At 41.7% G+C, this 14408-nt stretch overlaps 2 protein-coding genes across 2 annotated transcripts in view; both read right to left on the bottom strand.

Annotated features, from left to right (window-relative positions):
• Positions 1-2881, bottom strand: part of FAM132A (family with sequence similarity 132, member A) — a 15890-nt gene extending 13009 nt beyond the window's left edge. The window contains exon 1 of the mRNA XM_009876298.1: positions 2711-2881. Within this exon, the coding sequence (XP_009874600.1) occupies positions 2711-2881 (171 nt within the window). The remainder of the gene's footprint in view (positions 1-2710) is intronic.
• Positions 2882-9727: 6846 nt separating this feature from the next.
• Positions 9728-13022, bottom strand: UBE2J2 (ubiquitin-conjugating enzyme E2, J2). The gene is made up of 7 exons (XM_009876297.1): positions 12892-13022; positions 12632-12672; positions 11829-11931; positions 11577-11715; positions 10999-11079; positions 9892-10381; positions 9728-9861 (listed from the first exon to the last, which is right to left on the bottom strand). Exons 1-6 carry the CDS (start codon positions 13020-13022, stop codon positions 10097-10099), a joined length of 780 nt encoding a protein of 259 aa, XP_009874599.1. The 3' UTR covers positions 9728-9861; positions 9892-10096.
• Positions 13023-14408: the final 1386 nt, after the last annotated feature.

Below are 14408 nucleotides of genomic sequence, written 5' to 3'. Positions count from 1 at the left end.
AACCCCTGTTGGTATAAGATCACATTTTGCAAGAAAAGATCTAAGATCACATCAGTCCCATTCTGCTCTTTCTTTTCTATCTGTGTCAGAGAGGAAAACTAATTTCCTTGGCAAGCACATTACATTGTTAAAAACTCAACAAAGATAAGACTAGAGAAAAACTTTAAAAAAATCCAAACCACATACAAACTCCAACACACTTACTATTTCCTTGGAAATATCAGGTTTATCAGGAGATTTGAGACTCCTGCTTCCCTCTTTTAGGTGAGGTTTCACTACATGGCTCATGCACTGTGAATGTTAAAGGGGAGATTTCTCCACTCCTGTTTGAAAAGAATTCCCAAGAGAAATGTGTCTCAAGTTGTTTTGCTGAATTAGAAGGAAAACACATCTACCTTTTCAACAGTACAAATAAAAATCACTACTCTCAGCTAATATTTCATTCCCTCTTCCTTCTGCTTTGATAAACCTACCAGCTGGCCACAGAATTTTCCAAGGTAAACACAGCCTTGATTTTCACTGCACAAGGCCACAAAAATTCCATCATTCCTGTTACGTGCTGCGGAGAAATGAAATGGGACAACACTGCTGCTGTTTCACTTTCCTGTGCTGGGCATCCTTCTGTAAGACAAAACTGCTCACAGGGGTACCTTCAAGGCTCAGAGAGATCAGTCTTCCATAGAGAACTGCTTTCAACCTTCCTTGATGGGTGAGACAAGGATAGCTTCACTATTACATCTTTACTTAGTGAATAACAATTGCGATGCTTTGCTGTAAACAGCAACTGTCATTTATTCCAGAAATGGTGGCAACTCTTAAGCAATGCATTTATAGTACATGTAGAATATTCCCTTGCCTTAGGCAGTTGCTATAGAAATATAAAATACAATAGTCTCCCATGACATTTAGAGACGACACTTAACTAAAGCCTGGACTTCCCCTCAAAGAGACTCCAAGGACAAAGGTTCACGTTCCAAAATTTGGGAGCGGGTATCAAGCAGAGCTCATAAGCATTTACATCAAAGATTTGGTTTCATCCTAGCCTTATTAAACAGAACCTGCCTTCACTGAACTTGCCAGCTCTTGCTGCAGCCAAACCTTTGCCATGGATATTTTGAAGCAAAGTATTTCAACACAGAAACTGCAGCTTCCAAACAATGTCTGTTTTAATGAATGCCCACTCCGAACGAGCGCTGTGTTCCTTCCCGCAACACTGTAAGTATGACTATAGCAGAATTAACCAGAACCCATTTCTGCTCGCTTTTGCAAGCAGAACATACTCTGCTTGTGGTCTGATACGTTTCACAGCAAGCCAAATCAATTCCAGAATAGATGGAAATTTAGTTGCAGCAATGCATCTGGCTCGTTTCGCAGCAGTTCCAGAGAGCAGCAGAAAGTGATTGATTATAAGCACCTCAAGAATTTAGCATGTACACAACCTGTCCTGACAGAGCCCTGCAATACACAACAAAAAAAAATGAGCTGAAGAAATGCTGCTTACGGTCCCCTAACGACAATTTTAAGGGCAGCAGCCAGGTTTTTTTAGAGAGGACTGTTTCCCAGGCTTGCCCAACCTTAACCAATTACTCTCACAATAGCATTGAACAGGACATTTAGAATGTCAGCCCAATTGTTCTAACTTGCCCCTTCTGCCATGCCCCAATTTTTGACAGGTTTGTTCCTCTATTGCTATAGTGACTGCCATCCCTAATGCTGGTGATCAAAGTCATGTTTTAGAGGTCACCTCCATTCGAAACAAGGCACATTTTTGTGGGAGAGAAAGGGCTGTGTGATAGGGGAGACCCCCTTCTTTCTCAGTGTTGTAGCTTCCCTTTCATTTCATCCTGCTCCTAACCCTAGGACCTGCTTTTAATTCCTTAACCCCTCTCCTATTCCCAGGCATTCTATGCAAATGTTCTTCTTAAATGATTCGGGGGGCTCTGATCAATTTACTGGAAATTTTTTGCACCTTTCAACCTGGGATGATTTTCCCAAAAATGTAACTAGGAGTATCCTAGCCTGCAAAATTCACTCACTAAGCCTAAGAAGTCACCAGCTACAGCCACTGAGGTATCGAACACAGAGTCTTACAATCACCACTCACACACAGTTAGGACCGTCCTGAATCCTTTCCTATGAGAGCTACAATCACCTCGAACAGATTATCTGGCTACATCATAAGTTTCTCATCTGTAACTTTCAATCTCAGCAGCCTCTCTGGTGGAAGGTGCAGTGCAGAGAGAGCTCAGGCATGCTCAGATGTTTATGCTGTTCTATTTGCCTGAGAAAGTGCTGAAATTACATTTCAGAGAGTAAAGGGTTTGCCTCCAAGAGATACATTAATATTCCCGTTTAATTACTGTACTGTGACAGCCCACTTGCCTCTTTAAAATCAGTTGGTTTTGAACAGGATGGAGCTCAGACAAGAGAACTCAAAAATGCCTTTACACTTAATGAGCTACTATGGGGCTAGAACTTCAGTCATGCATATTCAAAAATAAATAATAATCATAAATTGTAGCATTCCGGTATTTGCTTCCATAAGCTAGAAAATCAATCATGCAAAGGCAAAAGAGAGAGCATTTCTCTTCAAAATCAAATAGGAATTTGGCAAGATTGCCTCAATCATTGGAGGAAAAAAAAAGGAACTGGCATCACATTACAGCCAGAAATAGGTTCTACCAAGCACTGATGACACATAAACACGTACCTTGGGATGCCCGTGCAGTTCTTCGCTGTTCGAGAGGGTAGCATTGAAAGGCTCTGTATACTGATTCGGTTCCTTCTTCATCTTCCTCTCTCTCTTTGCTGCCGTAACTCTGAAGAGGCAAAACTGCTGACAAAGTAAAGTTGCCACAAATACCCAGGTGCACCCCTTCATTTTGAAAAGGGAGGGGCCAAGTCAGGAAGAACACTCTCCAAGCACAAAAACTTTCACCACCAGTAATAGGAATAGACGCAGACTTCTCTCTAAAAAAAAAAAAAAGAAAGATAAATAGGTTAGAACTGTTAAAGACGATCCTCTGGGCTACGCAACGTCAAGCGAGCAGCACGCACGGATGCGCTGGTTGCTGGCGAGATCTCTGTTCAGGCAGGACACATGGAAATGGTATAGATAAACTTGTTTGAAAATCTGGATTCACTCGAAGAAAGAGGTAAGTCCATTCAGCCTCTTGAAGCTTACATAAATACAAGAGGCCCTGGAAAGTCCTGCCACCCACCTTGAAGTGTCACTTCCCTGCCCCCCCCTCCCCCCCAAATAAGTCTTCAGACTCGTTTAAAATGCACTCAACTATGAAACCTGGAGAAGTCAAATTGCTCAGGGCAACAGTTGCTCCGGCTGGAGCTGACAACACAAACTCATTAGGGGGGATTGTTAGGTTGTTCCTCTTCAACAGGAGATTTCACTTTCTGTCCTTCGAAACACTGTGTTCAATTCAAAGCAGGCTTGAATACCTTCCATGCGTTGTTCTCTTGAGTGATACTTCCCTGTCCTCAGCAACAAGTCCTCATGCTTCCCTTTCAAGATGCTGGGGAACTGTAATCCAAGGTTGCTACAGCCACTACTCTTCTGAAGAGGCTGAAAGCATCACAGCTCAGCCAAGCGCTCAGCCTTCTAAGGAGAAAAATTTCTCATATTGGAAAAGTTAAAACAAGAAGCAAAGAATCTGAGGATGTACCTAGGTCCATTAGGAACAGACAGTTTTCCCAGGTCTAGATTCTTTCCCCTCTTTAGCTGAGTTTATCTTCACTTTTCCTTAGTGAGACGATGAGCAGTAAGTCCCGATGCCGCAAGCAGCTGTCAGGATGTAGAATCTTGTGTCGTTTTCCTCCTCATCTGCCCTCACACTAGGAAAGATTTCAGGTACCTCTGAGTGTAGATCACGTCTGATTTTTCTCGCTGCTCCTTTCCCCAGCTGCACACTGGCAAAACCCTCCTCAGCTTTTGCTTTACCTCAGCAAATAAGTACTTCTTTCCTGAATGAGTTTCCATCAAGAAAGGGGGAAAAAAAAAAAAAGAAAAAAAAAAAGAAAAAAAAGGAGGAGGGATCACATTCTAATGAGCTGTCAAGCCTATTCTCTTCACATTCCTATTAGACTCACTGATAAGTGGAGCTGGCCCCGTGTGCCAGGCAGATTTAAATCAATGCCCATTCCCTGCTCCCTCCCCTCAGCCCTATTCTGTACCTCCCCTTCATTATCGCAGAGAAATCACCATTTTTCTGGGAAGTTTGTAAAACAGTGCAGGAGCGTGTGGTAGAGCTAAAAATATGTGGCTTGGAATACGTACTCAGCATCGCACCACACGGTGATACACCAGAACTCTCGCTGTGCACTCTAGTTAGCTGCGCTCGTTTTCCCCCAGCTCTCATCAGAGGCTGCTCAGTTTATTAAAGAGAACTGAAAACCAAAGGCTACACATCTCCTACAAGCACTTCATGAGGGAAATCTTGAAGTACTTGGACACTTTACAAATCTTGTTCAGCTGCCCACCACCTAGAACAAATATTCCCATTCTTTCTACAAATACGGAGCGCGATGCAAAAATTTCTCTGGGCATGTTCTCATGAGAAAGTCCAAGAAGGATGAAAGGTTGAAGATCACATTGTCTGAAGTCCCTGAAGCAGTCAGCAAGCAATAGATTTGCTTGCTTTTAACAATCCCTTTACCATGCCTGCTGTAATCTGAATAATAATCCGAATAATAACACCCACACAGTTCTTCATCGGACAGTAAAAGCAGTCAGGGTGGATCAGGAGCAACCAGTTCTAAACCCATGGCTCAAGGAAACTGAGGCACGAACAATGTGAGTGCCAAATCAATAAGCAGAACACTTTTTTTTCTTTTTTTTTTTTTACAGCATCTTTTGAGAGAAGAAAGAGAAGAGAGTAAGAGCAAGAAGGGAAGTTACACAGAAGCTAAATAGTTAACAGCATATCACCCCTCCCCCAGCAAGCTCACATTCCATCAAAACTACGTGGCAGACTTTATTTGTTAATAATATTTAACTTTCTTTGGCGCCTTCTCATACTTAAGCCTCTTTTTTTCAGGTTAGTTGTAGACAAGTCATGAATTTGTAAAAGTGCACTTGATGACACATTAATAGGACAATCTGTCATTGCAGCTAAACAGCTCGACAGATCCACACACCATGGCAAGCAATGACATCCAAGGCTGGAACGGGGCAATCGTTTTCTTGCTCTGCTGGCGCAGAGCTACATCTGTCTGCCTGCAACATCTCCTTTCCCACCCCGAGAGCCGAATCCCAAGACCCTATCCTCAGACTCGAGAGAAGGAAATCCTAACTACGGTCACAAGCACAAGGTGACACTACTTGATGGTCCAGCAGGATAAGCTGACTGGAGATAACTCCCTACGTTGGGTTAAACCAAGCATCAGCACAGTTGCTACCTCTCCAATCTTCAATTCAGCACCTGTATTATCTGTAGAAAATTGCACAACTTCCTGCTGCTGTTCCTGCGTCCGACTTCCAGCAGCCCCAAAGTACCTGAGTCTTGCCTGAACATTCACTCCACTTCCAGCAGCCTCAAAGTACCTGAGTCTTGCCTGAACATTCACTCCCCGTTTGCAAAAAAAAGAAAAAACCAAAGGAATAGGCCAATGTGGCATTTCACAGCACAGCAAAGCAAGGATCTCAAAGTGACTAACAAATGGTAAATGGTTTCTTCTCTAAACTCAGCCCCGTCGCAGCATTACATTACAGCATCAATTTTATACCAGCAAAGTTTTGAAATAGGGAAGATCCTAGGAAGAAGCCACCCTTCGATTTCAAAACTGTGCAAGAGCCCAGACACAGTGTTTGCAAACACTGTAAGAAGTGTTTGTAAAGCTAGAGAGGAAACCGAATAGGCAAGAAACCTGCAACTTGATCGTTCAAACTCTACTTAGGCAATTCACCTTTTACTCAAGATACACCTAAGAACACGCTAAGAATAATATCCAAAGGGCAAAAGGTCAGAAGGGAGGGTTTTCCCGGAGTTGTCCGCTGCAGGTACAGTGAGCAACTCCTAAGCCTCGGTACAGAGCGGCAGGTTTTGAAGCCAGTGCAGCAGGAGGCCCGTGACCATTCCCTGACGCGCACACCCCTCACCGCTTCGCTGCGGATAAAGGTCTGGAATACTCCTATGACACATCCCTTCGGTTTAACGGAGAAGTTTCCCAACACTAATCCAATACAAACTCAAACCTGTTGACGGGGTTAACACACAAAACCTGCTAGAACAAACCAAAACCTGGGAAGGTGGACAGAGTCCTTACGGCGACTTCAGTCTTCAAAAGAGTCGTCCCCCTCCCCAGCCTGTTGCATTCGGCTCTTGTCCCCATCCACTGCCCCCCGCGAAAGCCACCGGCCCAGTCCCACGCGGGATCGCGACGCCACCTCGTGGCAAATCCACAGAGACACCCGGAGAAACAGGGAAAATCCGCGACTTGTGTCTCTTGCAGGCAGCTCTTCGGAGCGAGGGGCGCAAGGGAACATTGCTGAGGTACAGCTTTACCCGTCGAAACGTTCCCAGTAAACCCCAACAAACCATCCTCCTTTGTTGCCCAGAAAAATCTTTTCAATACCATGTGATACGAATGTTTCAAGGTCATTTTTCGTATCCTCCCCTTAGGCGATTTTGCCACTGAAAACCCAATTTTTCTGCTTTAAGATCTGGCCTGGGCAGCGAGAAAAGTATCACCTTGTACGCTACTCCTCTTCCTGTGACAGGCGTTGTGATATAAGTCATTAACAGCAACAAATTATTATCAAGGAAAATGCATCATTTCATAAAAATTAGGACACAGCTCAGCCCTGGGAGATGTCAGTCAAGCAAAAAAACCCTCACTTTATGTTATAAAGAAATTGCTATTATAACCCACCACGTTTTGGATCCCCACAACCAACCTTTTGCCCCAGCTTCTCTGTTTTAGTCCATATATATCCAGTCATACTTCCTCCCACTGATGGCTTTCCCAAAAACAGTCCCACAGAAAGTATACATTTTATCATGAATGTTTATTATGAACAAACAACTTTACAATGCAGTCACTTCTACTCCTCAGTACATGCTTCGAGTAAGGTAACTTCTGCGACCTTGAAATCTTAAGGGGAGAAAAGTTGTGACTACACACAAATCCAGGATTTTAAAAATCGAGATCTTTGAGGGTGACCGTCGAGGCGTCTTTTGATTCAAGCCGCAAAAGCTTCCTACCGCCTGCGTAAAACAACCTTGCGGAAATCTATGAAATCGCAGCATGAAAGTGAAGGGCCAGACATTTGTTCCAGTATCATATACTGAGGGACAGCTTTTCGTTCCATTACATTAAGCAACGCGCTGCTTCAGGGCACGATCGTATGGTTGGATGGCAAAGAATGGTTTATTCCATCTAATGACTTTGGTAACAAAAAGATCAGATAACTGCACGCTATTCTAAATTCGTTTAGAACAAAACACAAAAAACAAAAAACCAACACAAAACAGTAAAAGCTACACAAAAAGGGAATAAATCTTCCGTTACCAAAGGCAAGGAGATGTATCAAACTCTTGTAAGCCATAGGTGCAAGGGTTCTGCCAGCTTTTAACAAATGGCACCTCAAATGACTGTCAAATCTTTCTCTGAATCCAGGGGACTAAACAGAAACCGTAACCAGAATTTTTTATTTTTTAAAATACAACCAACCCTCAAAAAAAAAAAAAAGGCAGCATGTCCAGGCTTTAACGTTTTTTTGTTTCCAATTGCGGCACTTACTAAAAGCAGAAGACCCACCTCCAAATGCCTGGGTGTAGCTTAAGGCCTACCTGTCGCACAACAAACCGCCTTTGATTCAGCACGATTTTACTCGTTCTTTTACCTTGGCTTAGGTACACGGCACAGCAGATACAACACACAACGCCCCACGTCTCCTTGCCTTTGTCTTCATTTATGTGGACAAAACAACTCCCATAAGGTAAGAACACAGAAAACCAGTTACAAGCGTCTGTCTGTAGGTGACAGCAATAGAAATAAAAGGCATTGCGAGAACACAAACACGTCTGAATGATGCCAAGAGCAGAACAGCCCCAGCTGCAGGTCCACACATTTTGAGAAAAACACAAGCACTCTGACAAGCCACCCTGAAAAATCCTACCACTGCAGGAAAGACACGACACCCCACCTCTTTTTCCAGCACTCCCCAAGACTGACAGAACGTACCCATTTCTAGACAGATACAAGTGGTGCTTCTCTTTTTACAAGAGCTGATCAAGCGTATACAAGAGGCAAATTAAAAAATAGTTATAAATAAGATTTGGTAAAACCGCAAAAATAAAATTAAAAGAAAAAAATAAATCAAAGATTTATAAATACATTTGAAACCCCAGCTTTTTCCAAATTCCATCCCCCCACACCCCATTTCCTCCTTCCCTACCTCAATCGCTTTAAGATTTCTTTAGTATAGAGCTGTCTGCTAGTTCTGATAACTCCTACCTACTGCAGAGAATTGGTCACATTTATTGATGCTCTAAGCTGCGTGGCTCATGGGTTAACACCACTTTTGCTGCTTACAATTCAAGATACCAAGGAGAAGCAGAGAGAGAACAAGTCTGAAAGGGAAAACCAAAACGGTTTCAAAAACCTTCTTAGCTACACGAGGTAAAATTCATTTGGGCTCTCCACAATACTTAAAATAAGACTACGCAGCGAGATGCAGAGCTTTGTACTCTGCCATCACCTTTGTTGTACGGCGAACAGCGGAGTTCTTCCCCAGATGACAAGGCATCCCTGTCAATATGGAAGGCACGGCAAGGTTGCCTCTGATGAAACAAAGCATTCGGATAAAATTAAGCACGGTGGGGGAAACCCAAGCAAACTGAGTTTAAGAAGTCATTTCAGGCAGACTTTTGAACCACCCTATGAGCTTCACTGTTTATCCACAGTCCTGTGATCCCATGAACTAACATCAGTGTTTCAGTCATCAACCATCTGAAGGGGAACAGTGATTTTTGAACTTAGACCTAAAAGGAAAAACATCTAGAATCTCAGATGAATTATTAGAAGTGTTTCGCTTTTTGTGGTGGCTTTTGTTTTTTTTGTTGTTTTTAGGAAAATCTTCAAGCAAGCAGAATTTTAAGGCTTTACTAGTGACACTTCAGATTAATTCAGCTGACTCTGAAGAAGCTGGTTACTCAAACTCATTTGTCTTTTTATCTTCACAAGGGCTAAGGTGACTTCATTTACCAAAGCCCAAGAAACTCGGAGGTTTTCTACATACACAATCAACTCTCCATCTCTGTGTGCAGTTTTATTGTTTTTTTCAACAGTGGCACCTTGTGATCAGAATTAAGTATTACAGCTTGCAAATATAACATCTCCCCAAATGGAAATCTGTAAGTGAACAAATCCAAAACAATACTAGATAAGGGTATCCTGATTCCAATGTTTTTTCTTGCTAATCATTTCAAAAGGCCGAGAACTGCACTTCCTGTAGCCCAAATAAAACCTTCAATGACATTGTGACAATTAGACAACACATTTAACACACATGGTGTCATTTTCCCACTCACCTAATCACTACTGGCTAGATATGCAATGATGTTTGTTCTATTTTAAAAAAAGAAACCAGCAATCTTCTGTAGCATCCATGGTCACATTAATCAAACCCTTACCAAGTCCACATGGAACTTCTACTTGAATCATTTCAGACTCTTCCCTAATGAAAATAAAATACGATATGCATAAACTGTGAAATTTTAAAAATTGTTTAATGAAGTAAAAAGCCTTATTTGCTTAAGATTTTCAAATTTCAAACAGATGGAGAACGGCTATAAAAATCAAAGCACTAGAAATGTTAGCGTCTCATCAATAATGCTTTGACTTGCTTGTGAGCCACTACTAGAGAGTAGCGAGGACAAGAGGATCTGCGAGCAGAACTTCTTTTAATTTTCTGACTAACCAAAACTACTCCACTTCCCAAACATAACCCATGAGCCAACCAACGTTTTACCCGCAACTTGGTAAAACAAATATTTATCCCAGTGTCAAGAGTCAGATGCCCAAAAAGAGTCCCACTCATTCTGCAACTATCACTAATTTGGTCTCGGTTTTATTATCCTCATTCTTGCGCTATGCTTCTCAGTACGTACTTGACTGTGTAGGCAAAGGCTGCAAAACCAACTATAACGAACAAGTTCGCCAAAGCTCCGCCTAAAAGTCCATGGTTACGATTGGCCTGTTGGAGACCCGGATGATTGGCAGGTGCCAAGGGTACGTGCCCGTTAAGAAGGGGAATTCCATTCTGACCGTAGTGTGCTTCCCCGTCAGGGACGACATCTGGCAAAGGGAGGGATGGAGGTCTGTTATTGAGCTCTTCTTGTGCTTTCTGTTTTTGCTTGATCTCCTGGAGAAAGAAGAAAAAAGAAAACTGAACAGCCAGAAGTGTAAGCGGTGAAGGTATTGGGTGTTTTGAAAAGATTGCAAACGTTTTAGGAAAAGGATACAGCACATTTCTTTATATTGTAGGTCTTTTACACTAAATTAACTGCATTACATATATTTGTACTGTCTCCCCAAAAAGATATCACAGAAGTTAAGCAGGAAGAAAGAACAGACTCCGATCTTAAGGGAGAATTAAAGAAAAATAACCTAGGGTACTGATGGACCAAGCCCAGACACACAAAGATTAGTCCTACCCAAACTCAAGAAAACCCAGCACGCAGTTCTAAAATATTGGGACCGTAACCATGTCCGCTGCACACAGAGCTCAATCAAGGCTTTGGTATCAATCCTAAATACACGTATTGGACTCTCTATAAAATGTTTGTGCAGCAGAAAACCAATTCCGCTTCAAGATTCAAGTTTTTAATTCTCACACATAGCAAAAGCACCTTTCAAAAGGCTTCTGCGAGTGACAACCAGCTACTGTCCAGGAAAAGCCCTAAACCATCAGTTTACAGATCTACACAGAGAAGTTGAAGAACTCTGGAGAAAAATTAGTGCAGAGTTGAATGCCCTTACCTCTACCACTTCAGGGAAGAGCTCGCAGAAGACTTTATCTTTTAAATTAAATGCTAAGCTTTGTGCAGCGAGCTGTCTTTTCTGTGGAAGAAACAAACGTTATCAGCAGTTGCATATAAACAAAGTCAACACACTTGAATTCAACATCTGATTATTTCCCACCAGGATGGTGCAAACCACCAGCTGACTAGCTTTTAACATTTCAAGTTCCATACTTGTGAATGCTATTCACCACAACAGACATTTTCTAGACTTAAGTTATGTCCTCAGTTTGTCACCTTAAGGGGTCAGTGTTGTGTCCTAGTGTGCCTGCTTGGCAGACACTTCACAGGGAAGGAAGGAAGAAAAGTCCTGGCCATATCGTTCACTAAAAGGGATTTTAAGCTCTCTCAGAAACCCTCTCCCCATCCCCACACTCCCCAAAATTTACTTAATTCACCTGCCCATCATCTGCAGCAGGCAACTATACATTAAATGTCCAAGATATCCAAATGCCAGCTGCTGCTGCTGCTGTTTGAACTCTGAGGTCACGTTCAGTGTTGCTGACAAACAGCACCGCCACCAAAGTCGGAGCTTACTGTGAACTCGGAGGTCTCTATGCTGCCCAGTGTGGGGCCCTTCTCCACCATGAAACTAAGAAGGCCCGTCAAGATCGTCGAGACCGACCAAGCTGGATTCCACGTATCCGGGTGGAAATCGGTGATTGAAAGACACAACCTTTAAAAGGATACGACAGGCAGCACGGTTTAATTTTGTCATTAAAAAGATCCCACGTCGCACATATTGCTAAAATGGTGTTAATTGCTTAAGGGTTAGAAGAAAATCCTTACCTTGTATTACACTTAAACCTTCCATTAGGTGTAATCATATAAATACTAGGAGGTTTAAAAGGAAATTCTCTGGGGAATATTAGTTTCCCATGATAATAGCCACCTGCGTTACATAAAGAGATGAATTACTTATTTTGCACGAAGATGAAGACCTAAACTGCTACTCAAAATGGACCACATAAAACTCTTTACTTGCCTGCTCCTCCCCCTCACACTAAAAAGATCAAGCTCCTCGATTTTGTGCCTCTAAACCACAGGAAAAATCATCCATACCTGCGGCAGATTTACTTTGAAGGCAATTCTCTCACGTGCACATTGCAAACAGGACTTCCAGTTGTCCAGTCCATCATATATTTAATACAAACCAGCCACAGCGTATTTGATACAATACAAAAGGGTCAGCCTCCCAAAACCACGGCTAACTGCAAATATAATCCTACGAAGAATCCAGTTTCTAAAAGATTTTGTGACTACAACAAATTAAAAAGGCTTTTATGCTCTTTGCTTTCTCCAGAGAAATTAAGACAGAGAACATATGTCTCAGTTCACCTTTAAGTGGTCACAAAATGAGATTTTTTGAAATTATCTTTGACTGTCACGTACAACCCACTCATACACTCCAAGACCTTTAGTAATTAATTAAGCTATCACACAGGTCATGGACAACTTTGACACTGCACTAACAGTTTTTACAGCTATTTACAGTCGTTACATTTTGCCCATTCAAACAGGCACCTGATGACCTAGGCATGCCAAGCCTAACCTAAAACACACGCACATTTTTGCCACATGCGAACTTTTACCTTCGTAAGGAGTCATTTCAGGTCCCCGGACAACATAGTGCCTAAAACAAAGAAGGAAATTTAAACAATACAAAAGCCATCACAGTATCGATTTGTCCAGAAAAAATAAATAAATCAATATTGCTTCAGCAAAAGGCTCCTACGCCACCTCCCAAACCCGAGTTTTCCATACAAGCTGTAGGAGCAAGGGAGTCGGACTTGATGACCTGGAAAGGTCTGTTCTCTCCATAAGTGAGCAAACAGTTTGTTCCACCTCTTACCATTCAAGGATATTCGATGGGAGAGGCTCTGCACAGATATAAGGCACTGGATCTTTCTTAATTCGAAGGTAGTCTTGTTTAAGTCTCTGCGTTGCTGTTGTGGGTGCTCTCTTATTACTGTTGTTGCTCATCTAGGGTTTTTAAATAAAAAAATAAAAGAATAAAATGTCAGTATAATCTCGGCAGATGTAGAGCTCCAGATTTTTGCAAAACCTACTTTACAGAGTATTGGTTTTAATATAAATTAAATTACTATAATTTTTAAGCAGCAAGAATCACTTGAAATCTTAACCAACACACTCCCAATAGATGCTCTGTACTGCTAAACCCACTCCTTGCAGAGCGCTGCTCCTTAAATACCAGTGAACTGCTCTCCTGAAAATATGCTGCACTACAGAACCCACAGAACTCTTCACAACCAGCCCTGCGTTTAGGCCAAACACACATCATTGTGACACCATTTGAAAGGGGTGAGTCTTTTTGAATAATTCATTTCCTTATTCAGTTTGAGTATCTACTAGGTAAATTTGCCCATCATTTAAATCCGTGGGTGTTTCTACACATCCAGTTATTTGAAATAAATAACCACTAGGTAAATTTGCCCATCATTTAAATCCGTCGGGTGTTTCTACACATCCAGTTATTTGAAACAAATAACCAAAAAAAAAACCCCAAACCCACAGTAACCTTATTACTGGTTTCAAGGTAAAGGATTTTTAATTAAATCTGTTGCCTACTTAAAGGTCAGTTGAATTTACAGAAGACAATTTCTAAGTCAGATTATTCTTTTCCAGATAAAAAAAGACCTCATCCAAAAAATGAGACAAGTCAGTGAGAAGAAAGGAAATTCCATGTTGCTTACAAGACAAAGAAAGCAAAAGCCCTTACAGTGCACCTGCAGAACACGCACCAATTAACAACAGCCCTTTACTCACATTCCCCCAATAAATTTAGCAAGTTATTTAGCTCTGTACATAGAAATTCAAGCAAGAACAAAAAGGAAAGATTTTAAAAACAGCTTGTATAAGGAGATACTTACAATAAGACAACAACATTTGTCACGAGTAGTACACTAAATGCCTACAGCCCTTCCTATTCCTTTATTTCAGAGAGACAAGTACAATTTATTAAGGAAATAATATTTAAACCATTAGCAACAACTCCACGTGGTCAAATATTCAATCTCTACTCAAATAAATGCATTTAACCTGGCTTTTATCAGAATTACTGTAAGTGCTTGAAATACACAGCAGTTTCTGAAGGAAATCACAGTTGGTTAAGCCACACCTCTTAAAATCATCAGGCTAAGAAACTTTATCTGAAGAAGTCACCTTTGACTTGAAAACATCAACCATATCTTTTTAATTTAATACAATTTGGCCTTCTGGAATCCTCCAACAGCGCCCCACACTGTAAAAAACCGCTATTTTACAGCACTAAGCATAGTTATTGGGATTTTAACACCCTTCTCCGAGAGAACATTTCTATCTCAACCGCAGAGAACTGGCCACACTTAC

The sequence above is a fragment of the Apaloderma vittatum genome, unplaced genomic scaffold (assembly GCF_000703405.1).
Source record: "Apaloderma vittatum isolate BGI_N311 unplaced genomic scaffold, ASM70340v1 scaffold5079, whole genome shotgun sequence".
Lineage (NCBI taxonomy): Eukaryota > Metazoa > Chordata > Aves > Trogoniformes > Trogonidae > Apaloderma > Apaloderma vittatum.
This window is presented reverse-complemented; position numbering and strand designations above follow the sequence as displayed.